This window comes from Amblyomma mixtum, chromosome 7 (assembly GCF_055824585.1).
Source record: "Amblyomma mixtum isolate Tamu chromosome 7, ASM5582458v1, whole genome shotgun sequence".
In the NCBI taxonomy this organism is placed as follows: domain Eukaryota; kingdom Metazoa; phylum Arthropoda; class Arachnida; order Ixodida; family Ixodidae; genus Amblyomma; species Amblyomma mixtum.
In genome coordinates this window covers 32,266,715-32,279,451 of record NC_143018.1, presented here as the reverse complement: position 1 = coordinate 32,279,451, position 12,737 = coordinate 32,266,715, and the positions used below count along the sequence as shown (strand labels likewise).

Sequence of the window (12,737 nt, the reverse complement as noted above, 5' to 3'; positions counted from 1 at the left end):
GATGCTATTCCACTCCACCTTGTGCAGGCAGAAGCACCTTTTCTCTGTTAGCTTTTATGATTACGAGTAAAGAAAAAAAGTCCAACTGAAAAATCATAAAACTTATAACAGTCGCTGATTGGTACGGCTTACGAAAAAGTTCGCTTTTTTTTATACTTTCATTGGAGAGCTAATGGAAAGGTCAACATCTTAGTGAACTATCGTTGATTTGAACACCGGTAATTCAATATCCAAGATGATTTGAACTCATGCTTTGGCTCCGCTAACATCAAGTATAAAGAAATGGCTATTTTTTATTCTTTGAGCAATTTCACCATTTTTTGTTGCAGAGTTATCGATAGATAACTTTACGGTATAGGAGCCGAGATCGAACGCTTCTGACACTTTTCGTTGCCTTCTTGCGTTCGTTGCCGCGTAGCTGCAGTAGCTTCATAATGTTTAAAGGGACAGCGAGTACAATACCATGCAATTATTGTTCTCAGTAAAAATTGATAACCTGGCTTATTTTGATTATGGTGACGTTGGTCTGGCGTTAACAGACGCATTTAGGGTCGAGAAAATTGATTAAAAATTTGGAGGAGACACTTATGCTACGCCTTTAGGGTGCGACGAGATAGCGTTAATAGGTTTCAAATGAATGGCGGTGCTGCGTAGCCTCTGAGATCCGCACCGCAAATCTGTGCCGACATGCGCATTATACTGACCATTAAATTACTGACCATTAATGCGCATTAAATTGACCAGTGAGGGCGATACCTGTATTTTTTGCGCTTTCTAGCTTAGAGAAGTCGTTTTAAATGAGAGTGGTCTGTTCGTGATTAGGAAGCGATAGCATATCGATACACGCCAAGTTATATATGCCGATTTTTTAAGCACTTTTAAGTACAGGAGGCTGCTGTAATTTTTTTTCTTGTAGTTATCAACTCTTTGCTTTAGGAAAGACTATCTTCAACTAGAAAAAAAAATTCCAGCAGCCTCCTGTTCGCTTTGTACTGCCCTTGCGAAACTGAGAAGCTGGTTGCACCGACTGCAATGTCGGCAATAGCTGGAGTTCGCCGACAGAAGCCTGGTGAAGTCTGAACTGCCGCTCAAGAGGTCGAATGGTTCGTTTGAATAGTTAGACTCGCCATGGCTGCATGGCAGTTTCTATTACTTTAGTGTACTTCAACCCCGTGTCTCCATGCACTGGGACCGGTGTGCCTTTGACACTGTAGTGTTGTGGATATATGTCATGAGGCAAAAGTCCTAACAATAACCAATATCAATGGAGTACTTTTTTGTGCGCACTATACTTTTGCAGGAAGATAGTCGTGGCCCGCTTACAACACATCGCCTACAACGAGTTTCTGCCGGCTATCGTTGGTCCTGACGCCATGGACAAGTACGACCTGTGGCCGCGGAAGGATGGCTACACCAATTATGACCCGTGTGTGGACCCCACGATCATCAACGAGTTCTCCACGGTGGCCTACCGCTTTGGACACTCGAATATCCAAGGATATTTCGACATGTGAGCACTTGGCTTGCCTGCTTTTAGTTTTGGTGTTGTCACGGTTTGATACTGCTGCCATGGCGATTGCAGGTCAGGAATTCTTAGTTAAAAAGATGCAATTGATAACTTACTACCGGCTCCTTAAGTTTGTAGGATGTTGATTCGGAAAATCTAAGTTATCATGTAGCATGAACATCGAGCCTAGCATCGAAACGCTTAGTCTGTTCTTCAATTGCCACTCGTCAACCACTGCATGCCTGCACTTTCAGGGCCCTGAATACTGATCTTAACGAACAAACGTAGCGTTTAAGACAGGACACAGAAAGATGAGGACAGGACGGGGCTGAATACTGTCAAGTTTTGGCGCTGATAGTACGTACCAAGAGCTATGTACGCTCGCGTAGTTTCAGTATACCGTCCATTAATTTTCATTGCCGATCTCACGTGCCTTTTGAGCAATGGTTCTGAGGTAAATTCAGCAGTGGCTGCGCCATAGCCTACATATTATACATATATTACACGTATGTTACACGTATATTACATGTATATTGCACGTATTTTACGCCCATATATGCGTATATATTACACGTAGGAAACGGCCTCTTTGCAGAGTAGTTGTAAACTTTTGTTGTTTAAACGCTCACGCTCGCTAGCGCAGGTTCAAGGGGCTCAAGAAAAGCTAACAAGATTTGCGCACGGTGAGGGTACTGTATAGTCGCGAATACAATTGATCCTCTTGGGGCCTCTCTGCGTTACAAGGAGTTTTTCCCGGCTGTCATTTGTGCCATTTTTTAGAGCCGAAGCTCTACTCCTCCCATGGAAAACCTCAAGGTCTTGTTGCTCCGAAGAATGACCTTCAACTGGCGAGTGGGGGGGGGGGGGGGGGGCGTAGTTGTGACGTCATACCATGTGACTCGCCGTTTCAACAACATCGCCGATTCTGGTCCAATTTTCTCATCACATCTTCCTTACTGATAACATGCTGCACGTAATTCTTCAATTTCTCAGCAGTCACTTGCATGATGCCTTGCGAAACCAGAGGGGCCCGTCTTGGAGCTTAGATTTCTTATTTTGATTGGCCACGAAACCCTCGACATCGCTTCAAACAAGTTCTATCGGGTTCAACTGGCAGTGGGGTGGCAGGCGCACAACGAGACGGCCAGCAGCTTCGGCAATGCAGTCCATAATGTATCGGTCTCCACCTGTGTTTACGTTGTTGACAAGCTTCATGAGCTCGTCCTTCACCATGTCGCTGCTCCACGCGGCACCTTTTTCCGGACAGCCAAGTCTGTATGTCCCTTTTTGAGGATACTCATCCGCCGCACTTTATACGGCTTCACAGCATTGGCGTGTTGTCCATCACTGTAACGCTGCCAGCTTCTTCGGGGACAACATTCGGCCCGCCTTCAACGTCTGCGTTGTCCACTGCTAAAACGCTCGCTCGCTCACCTAGGTACGCTCTTGATGAGCGCATTCGTACTTGAACTGACCCCACTCTCGACCCGAAGCACTTCAAGAAGCCAACTGCGATCACCTGCTTGGGAAAACAACGCACTGTTGGTGTAGGGCACACAGGCGACACAACTGACTCGGCCGACGCCATGTTAGAAAATGGCGACGCATCACTACCTCGCAGCAGGCCTCCGCAGAGCTGTGTCCGTGCGGGCTTTGCCTGTTAATTTCACCAGTGCTTGAAGCACTTTCTACCATTTAAATATACCAATCCTAACTACTTTTGCAATTGCAGCGTTTATTGTTTGATTAATAGTCCTACACAGCTCAAATATTCCAGGGACTAATTTTGCGTTCCTGCAGCCCTGATTGGACTAGAGAGCTCTGCCTTCCGTAGTGCAGCAAACATCTCGTGAGACGAAGTATAGTTTGTGATGCTTTGGGTTAGTTTTTTTCATTTTTCCTCAACTGTGATTTCCCTGTCAGTGTATTCCATTCTGCGATTGTTTAAGAAGTCTAATTAGTTGAAAGATGTGTCACTCGTCCTATCGTATGCGTTTATATATTTTTTTTTCTTTTGTGAAGTGCTTCTATCTGTTATGTGTAATGTCCTCCAGCAGGTCCTGTAGCATACCTCGTTTGGTCCTCCTCGCCTCCACGACAGAGTGTGAGTGGTAATACCTGCAGGACAGACATAAGGTGCACTCTGCGGAGTCAGTCCCCGCGTTTTTCAAACTGCTCATTGTCGAGCCATTGCCCCAAAGATAAAAACAGCAGCTGAATCATTTCACCGCAAATGCTTCAATGGCGCTTCCTTTGTGGTCCGCAGAGTTGACGAGGACGGCACAGAAGCGGGAGCCATTCAGCTTGCGGACGTCTTCTTCCAACCCTTTGCATACGACGGTGCTGCGGACGGCGTCTTCCGGGGATTCATTAGGCAGCCAATGCAGGCTACCGACAGGTAATCGCCCTATTTATTATTTATTTATTTATTTATTATTGATAAACTCAGGGCCAAAGGCATTTGAGAGGGGAGTGGTTACAAATTATAGAAAGAGAACAAAAACAAAAATTCAACATACAAGCGTCATGTTCCTGGTTATACAATTCAGTAAAAGAAGTAAGCATAATATGTAAGTGCAAGGTGAGAGAACAAACAAAGCAAACTAAAGGAAACAAAGGAAATGGAGAATGATAAGTACATTTGTTGTGAGCCTTGGTACACAATCTTAGCTAAATTGTTACGGAAGCGCAGGATGTCTTGAATGCAGGCTGTCGATCCGGGAAGGTGGTTCCAATCTGCTGATGTACGGGGAATGAACGACTGAGAACAAGCTTTTGTTTCGTGCGACGTTATACCGACCTTGTGAATGTGCTCTAGCTGTGGAGAGATGAAAGACGGAGGAGATATCAATTCATCGCGTAGATTGGGACAGTTGTAAAAAATCTTGCTTTGGTTCCCTTCGACAAGACGCGTAATCCAGAGCTCTAAGTGGACAGCGGATATTTGCAATCTAAGAAAACCACACTCGAAAAAACTCTTTACTATGTGTCTACTATCGGAAGCAAATGCATACTGGATTCGTGGTCCCGGAAAAAAAAAGTGGTGGTTCTTTAACGTGCTTAAACCGAGTAGACGTGTGAAATCTTGAATTCAGCCTAGTGAGCTCAAGGTTTTGCTTTGCTGGTTCCTGGGCGTGTCTGGCGACAAGACGACGATGTGCAACACACAGCGCGAGAGTGTGTTGCAGTTTAACTTCAGGCGTGATCAGCTGCGGCGATGGCATAGTGCTCAAGAGCAGTGGCCAGCGAAGCTGATTTGTTCCTGATCTGGGTTCGCAACCCAGCCAAGGCAATATTTATTTAGTTAATTCATTTACGGTTTCGCCAAGGTCACCCTCAAAGTCAAGCTTCACACACGCAGTGAGCCGGTCTCATCTCGTGAAGTTGTGCTTTCGCAATAAAATGACGTTGCACTACCTCGCTACCAAGCAGCCTGGTAATCTTGCCAGGTGATGGAGCCCGCTCGGTACAAACACTTCTTAGAAATTTTGTGGAGTAGCAGGCCAGGGCCATGCTACCACCGGCCGACCTCTCCACCTTTTCCTCTCATTAAAATTTCTTTCTCTCTCTCTCTCTCTCTCTCAGAAAGTTCAAATGATTTGCTTGCGTGACTGCTTGTAAATATATATCTTCTCTCACAGGACCATCCCGTAATCTTTTCTGGCCGAGAGTGTCCATAAAAAAGAATCAACTGGCTTCTACCGCTTGCCAGATTAGGCCTAGAATTGCGCTACTTGTGGAATTAGAGAACCCTGTTCAAACCTCACGGACTTGGTCGATCCGCAGGTTCGGCGACACCGCCGTAACCCACCTCCTGTTTCGGCAACCCGGGAGCCCAACCGGCGCCGACCTGTTCGCCATAGACATGCAGAGGGGCCGCGACCACGGCATCCGGCCGTACGCTGACTACGTCAAACTCTGCCGGAATGTCACTCTGGAGACGTTCGAGGACCTCACCCGCTTCCATTTGATGCCCGAAGACGCTGCCGAGTTGTATTCGAAAGTTTATGAGTAAGTGGACCAGTATGGGAAAGGTTGATTCCCACGTGCAAGAGGTCCAGAAGAAGAGTAAGGGGCGTTGAATTCTTCCAGACGACTTAGGACATTGTCCAATGGTGTTTGGTGCGAGTAAATGTCAACGTCTCCGACACTTGGGATATGCTGCGCCTGGAACGGCTAGAACACTTCAGCGTATTCGATCAGGTCTTTATTCCTTTGCTGGAGCCGCCAGCGATGATAGTGGTTTTCTGGGCGTCTAACTACCACCAGAATAAGGCAAGAGTCCTATGTTCGCTTCATCATTCGTCCCTTTTCATCCTTAGGTAAGAGGGATCTGAAATATTTGTTGAAAAAAAATACTACTAATTTTTGTTCCAAGATTTTTACCCTTCTTTTCATCTCTCTGAGCCCGGGATAACTCCACTTTTCTCTTGTCGTTTCACAGGAAGTATAAAGCTCTTGTACGCGTTAATTTACTCTCATGCGATTTGAGTGACTTATGAACTTTACAAAATTTTCTAAGCTACCGTCATTGATCAAAACTACCAAGAATTGAACGATTCAGCTCCCAGTTCTCGTACTGATTATAGAAATAAAGTTTTTTTTCCGTGCACTGTAACAATTTGGAAGTACCTTCATGGGGCTACTCGTACTTTGCCTTTTGAACAATTTTACATCCGGCGATTTAGTGCATCTTTTTACTGCACGTTTTCTTGCGCATTCATAGTGTCTCGTATTCGGCTGATTGTTGCCATATGTTTGAGGTTTTTTATCTCCTTCTGTCATAGCCTCATGGAAGCCTGCAGTACGCATAAATAAAAATAAAAACTACCACTACCATACTACTATACTATATACTACTATATACTACTATACTACTACTATACTATACTACTACTATACTATACTACTATATTATACTACATACTATACTACTATACTATGGCTACTATACTTGTGGCTATCACCGATCATGGTACACTCAAAAGTGCTGTGAATTACACGTACTTTTCGTATGCGGCAAACGCCCTCTGGAGCCCTCCAGAAAGTCGGGAAGACACACGCAAATGAGAGCTGATCCAGGAACTCACGTCGCAGGGACGTCCGTGACATCGACTTCTTTTCTGCGGGTCTGAACGAGCCCTCAGTGTCAGGCGGCTCCATGGGAGCGACCTTCGTGTGCCTAGTGGCAGAGATGTTCGAGAGGCTCAAGTGGGGAGACCGTTTCTACTACGAGCACGGAGAGCAGGCCGGATCCTTCACTCCAGGCAAGTGGCAGTATCGGCCTTTGCACACAGTTGAATAGTGGTTCGCGGTCTGATTTATATTCCATTCTTATTTACATGGCTTTGATGCACTTTACGCCCTCTCTTTGAAGCGTAGTATGGTTACTGTAATGGGAACGACCGGCAGCCGTTCACGCGGTGGACGAAGAGGAGAACGAAGTGCTGTGCTGGTTTCGGTGTGACTCCGGGGTGTGTGCCTGCCGTGACGCGTCTTTGGTCAACGGCCTCCGACCTGTGCTTCGAAGACGCACCTGTACACTTGGTGGAGGTGCTTCGATCCCCGTCCCGGTGCTCAACCTGGAACTCAGGAGCGGAACGCTACTTGCACCGCCAACAATGCCAAACACTTCGACGCAGTCGTCGCCGGCCACCCCTGCCACCGTCCTCTGTTCCGGGGTCCAACGACAGCGCGACCCTTCCCCATTTAGCGGTACGGACGACCAGGACGTCGACGACTGGTTGGCGACCTACGAGCGCGTCAGCACTTACAATCGGTGGGACGATTCCATCAAGCTGAGCAACGTGCTCTTCTATCTCACAGACGTTGCCAACTTATGGTTTCGTAACCATGAAGCGGACCTTCCCACCTGGTCATCATTCAAGACTAGCTTCGCCGACGTTTTCGGCCGCCCCGCCGTGCGGAAACTCCGCGCCGAGCAACGCCTCCGTGCTCGAGCACAGCTACCGACCGAAACATTCACCGGCTACATTGAAGACATTGTCGATTTGTGTAAGCGCGTGAACCCTTCGATGTCCGAGGCTGACAAAGTTAATAACATTCTTAAAGGCATAGCAGATGACGCTTTCCAAATGCTCCTGGCGAAGAACCCCACCTCCGTCAGTGCCGTCATCGAGCTGTGCCAAAGCTTCGACGAGTTGCGCAAGCAACGCGCTTCTATGCGGCAGTCTGGTGCGCCTCCCGAGAGTCTTGCTGGCTTGGCCCTTGGTCCCTCGTCTCCGGACCAAACCCTATTCATGGAGCGCGTGAAAGATTTTATACGCGAGGAAATCGCCCGCCAGCTTTCTCTTCTCCATCACGCCGTTCCAGACCCTGTCTGCCCTACTGCCGACCTAGCGCCCTCCCTTGCGCCGACTATCCGCCGTGTTGTTCAGGAGCAGGTCGCTGCAGTCCTGCCGTCCAGCCCCCCGCCTCCTCCTGTCGCAGCACCACTCACCTATGCGGAAGCCGTCCGACGGGCACCGCGCTCGCTTGCCTCTCCTACGTACCGCAGCAGCCCTGCCTATTATGCTCCAACCCCATCCATGCCACTTCCGCCAGCCTCGTTTCCTCGCACACGACGACATCCTACGAACCCTTGGCGCACCACCGATAATCGGCCCATCTGCTACGCTTGTGGGCTTCCAGGGCACGTCGCACGTCTCTGCCGTCAGCGCTTCCCTCGCTATGGGGATGCTGCGCACACGTACGATCACGGATACGATCACGAGCCGACCTTGCCCAATGGCTCTTCTGGCTCCTCTATGTCTCGCCCCCAGTACTCGACTCGCCGCTCGCCTTCGCCTCGCCGCCGTTCCATTTCCCCAATGCTTCGGCGACCGGAACCTCTCCGTGAGGAAAACTGAATGCCGCAGTTCCGGAGGCAAGAACTGCGTCTTTTGCGAACTCACCAAGTCCTCCGTTTGCTCCCGCTAATGTGGTTCAGGCGTTTGTCGAAGGTGTACCTGTTCTCGCGCTCGTTGACACGGGCGCTGCCGTGTCTGTGATAAGTGACTCTCTTCGCCGCAAAATTCGCAAGGTGACGACGCCCCTGTCTGACTTTTCGCTCCGTACGGCCACCTCTCAGCGCATTCACCCCATCGCAGCCTGCACCGTACGAGTTTCGATCAACGACGTCGAATATCTCATCGAGTTTGTTGTGCTGAGTGCGTGCTCTCACGACATCATCCTAGGATGCGACTTCCTGTCCACCCACCACGCAGTGATTGATTGTGCTCGTGCTGAACTTGCGCTATCTTCCGTGTGTAACGTTTCCCTGTGCGACCTGCCTGTGCCCTCCGCTAAACTTCTCGTAGCCGCCGACACCACCATACCTTCCTTTTCTTCTGTCCTCGTCCCGCTCTTACCTGACTCTGCCTTCAGCAGCCCTGTTCTCTTCACACCCACTACTGCTGCCACCCGCCGTCACCACCTTCTGATTCCTTTCGCCGTTCTCACGATTTCCGGTGGTCACTGTGCCATTTATGTCTCCAACCCTTTTGCTTGCCCGTCCTCTCTCCTTCGCGGCGAATGCCTCGGTCGTATCGAAGAACTGGACCCTGCACTTGCCTACGAGTTCTCTGATCACCGTGCATGTCCCGAGGTTGCTCTCCTGGATATTTGTGCGACCACGCCCGATCCGCGTCCCGCCGACGTATTTCATCGCGCCATCGCTACCGACCTTCCGCCCGCTCAACGTGACCAGCTACTGCAACTTCTCCAACGCTTCAGCGCGTCTTTTGACCTTTCCCAACCTTCTTTGGGCCGTGCGTTCTCCGTCTCTCACGAAATTGACACAGGTACGCACGCCCCCTTGCACCAGCGACCGTACCGCGTCTCGCCCGCAGAGCGCCGCGTCATCCGTGAAAATGTCGACGATATGCTACAGCGCGGCATCATACAGCCTTCTCACAGCCCTTGGGCCTCTCCTGTTGTCTTGGTGACGAAAAAAAATGGCTCCATCCGGTTCTGCGTGGACTACCGTCGTCTCAACCAGATTACTCGCAAGGACGTTTACCCTCTACCCCGAATCGACGACGCACTGGACTGCTTGCAGGGAGCGGAGTATTTTTCGTCCTTAGACTTACGCTCTGGATACTGGCAAGTCCCGATGGCTGCTGCTGACCGGCCGAAAACCGCCTTCGTCACACCAGACGGCCTGTATGAATTCAATGTCATGCCATTCGGCCTATGCAATGCCCCAGCCACATTCAAGAGAATGATGGATAATATTCTCAGCGGGCTCAAATGGGAAACGTGTCTGTGCTATCTGGATGACATTGTCGTTTTTTCCAAAGATTTTTCTTCCCATTTACTTCGCCTCCAGCGTGTTCTCACGTGCCTTACTGCAGCCGGGCTACAACTAAACCTCAAGAAATGTCACTTCGGTGCCACGAAGCTGACGATATTACGTCATGTCATCTCCAAAGATGGTGTTCTTCCTGACCCTGCCAAACTTCGCGCCGTCGCTGACTTTCCCAAACCGACCACCTTAAAAGAACTTCGCAGTTTTGTAGGCTTGTGTTCATACTTCCGCCGCTTCATCCGGAATTTCGCCTGTATCATCGCCCCTTTAACGCAGCTTCTTGCCGGCAGCCCGAGCCTCTCGTCTTGGTCACCCGCCTGCGATGCCGCATTCGACACTTTACGTCGCCTTCTGGTCTCCCCGCCAATACTGCGCCATTTTGATCCTGACTGTCCGACCGAAATTCACACTGACGCCAGCGGTGTGGGGTTGGGCGCAGTTCTTGCCCAACGAAAGACTGGGTATCCAGAATATGTTGTCGCTTACGCCAGCCGCACTCTCACCAAGGCGGAATCTAACTATTCAGTGACAGAAAAAGAGTGTCTGGCCATCATTTGGGCGATTGCCAAGTTCCGCCCTTACGTCTACGGCCGGCCGTTCTATGTCGTCACCGACCATCATGCTCTTTGCTGGCTGTCCTCCCTCAAAGATCCCTCTGGCCGACTTGCCCGCTGGGCTTTACGTCTGCAGGAATTTGATATTCACGTCATTTATCGCTCTGGACGCAAGCACTCCGACGCCGACGCACTTTCCCGTTCACCACTTCCTTGCGATTCCGCCTCTGCCCTCGTCTGTGCCTATGATTTCTCGTCGTTCGGTGTCCCTGATATGCTCTCCGAGCAACAGCAGGATCCTTGGATCAACTCACTCCTCACCTTCCTCTCTAATCCCTCGCCACCTTTTTCATCCTGTACTCTTCGTCGCCAAGCCCCCCATTTTGCCGTTCGTGATGGCCTCTTATACCGGCGTAACTACCTGTCCGAAAGGCGGAAGTGGCTGTTGGTGATTCCTCGCCACCTCCGTGCTGCGATTTGCGCCTCCTTCCACGCAGACCCACAATACGACCATGCCGGTGTATTGAAGACGTATGCTCACCTGCGTCTGCGATATTATTGGCGCGGTATGTACCGCTTCGTACGACAGTATATTCGGTCGTGTACAGCCTGCCAACGTCGCAAGAACCCTCCCCGCCACAACACCGCCCCATTGCAGCCGTTACCCTGCCCTGCCCGCCCCTTTGACCGCGTCGGCATTGATCTTTACGGTCCGCTTCCCACCAGTTCGGCTAACAACCGCTGGGTAATCGTGGCCGTTGACCACCTAACCCGCTACGTAGAAACGTCGCCTCTCCAATCTGCGACCGCACAGGACGTTGCTTCTTTCATTCTACACCGTCTTGTTCTTCGTCACGGCGCACCGAAAGAATTGCTCAGTGACCGTGGCCGTGTTTTTCTATCGGAAGTCGTCGCGGCACTGCTCAAGGAATGCAAAATCGTTCATCGCTGTACCAGCGCCTATCACCCCCAAACCAACGGCATGACTGAACGGTTCAACCGCACTCTCAGTGACATGCTCGCTATGTACGTTGATACCGCCCACTCCAACTGGGATAAAGTACTTCCTTTCGTAACCTACGCGTATAATACGGCTACGCAGACAACGACGGGATTCTCTCCTTTCTTCCTCTTATATGGTCGCGAGCCTACCTCCACAATGGACACCATCCTTCCCTATCGCCCTGATTCTTCCGAGACAACATCCTTCTCCGAAGCCCACATGTATGCCGAAGAATGTCGACAACTTGCGCGCTCTTTCACCACACAACTCCAGCAGCACCAGAAGCACCGTCGGGACCCCTTGGACCCTCCCGCGTCATATCCCTCCGGCGCACTCGTTTGGCTCTGGGTGCCTTCTTCCACTCCCGGCCTCGCCACGAAACTACTTTCCCGCTATCACGGCCCTTACCGCGTTCTTCAACAAACTTCTCCCGTGACTTACATAGTTGAGCCCCTTGAACTTAAGTAGAACAGAGAACTGGGCGAGTTGGTGAAGGTTCAACATTATGTACAGCGCGAAAAACCAAGACAGGGGAAGAAACACGCAAACAAACAAGCGCTGAGAACTAGAGATGAACTTAAGTAGAACAGAGAACTGGGCGAGTTGGTGAAGGTTCAACATTATGTACAGCGCGAAAAACCAAGACAGGGGAAGAAACACGCAAACAAACAAGCGCTGAGAACTAGAGATGAACTTAAGTAGAACAGAGAACTGGGCGAGTTGGTGAAGGTTCAACATTATGTACAGCGCGAAAAACCAAGACAGGGGAAGAAACACGCAAACAAACAAGCGCTGAGAACTAGAGATGAACTTAAGTAGAACAGAGAACTGGGCGAGTTGGTGAAGGTTCAACATTATGTACAGCGCGAAAAACCAAGACAGGGGAAGAAACACGCAAACAAACAAGCGCTGAGAACTAGAGATGAACTTAAGTAGAACAGAGAACTGGGCGAGTTGGTGAAGGTTCAACATTATGTACAGCGCGAAAAACCAAGACAGGGGAAGAAACACGCAAACAAACAAGCGCTGAGAACTAGAGATGAACTTAAGTAGAACAGAGAACTGGGCGAGTTGGTGAAGGTTCAACATTATGTACAGCGCGAAAAACCAAGACAGGGGAAGAAACACGCAAACAAACAAGCGCTGAGAACTAGAGATGAACTTAAGTAGAACAGAGAACTGGGCGAGTTGGTGAAGGTTCAACATTATGTACAGCGCGAAAAACCAAGACAGGGGAAGAAACACGCAAACAAACAAGCGCTGAGAACTAGAGATGAACTTAAGTAGAACAGAGAACTGGGCGAGTTGGTGAAGGTTCAACATTATGTACAGCGCGAAAAACCAAGACAGGGGAAGAAACACGCA

General features: G+C 49.8%; 1 protein-coding gene across 1 annotated transcript in view; it reads left to right on the top strand.

The window, feature by feature from the left end:
• The window catches only part of LOC149335570 (immunomodulatory peroxidase-like), a 51,081-nt gene that overhangs the window by 31,232 nt on the left and 7,112 nt on the right, over positions 1 to 12,737 (top strand). The window contains exons 10-13 of the mRNA XM_089553972.1: positions 1,301 to 1,510; positions 3,774 to 3,905; positions 5,294 to 5,518; positions 6,605 to 6,774. Coding sequence (XP_089410098.1) covers positions 1,301 to 1,510; positions 3,774 to 3,905; positions 5,294 to 5,518; positions 6,605 to 6,774 — 737 coding nt within the window. The remainder of the gene's footprint in view (positions 1 to 1,300; positions 1,511 to 3,773; positions 3,906 to 5,293; positions 5,519 to 6,604; positions 6,775 to 12,737) is intronic.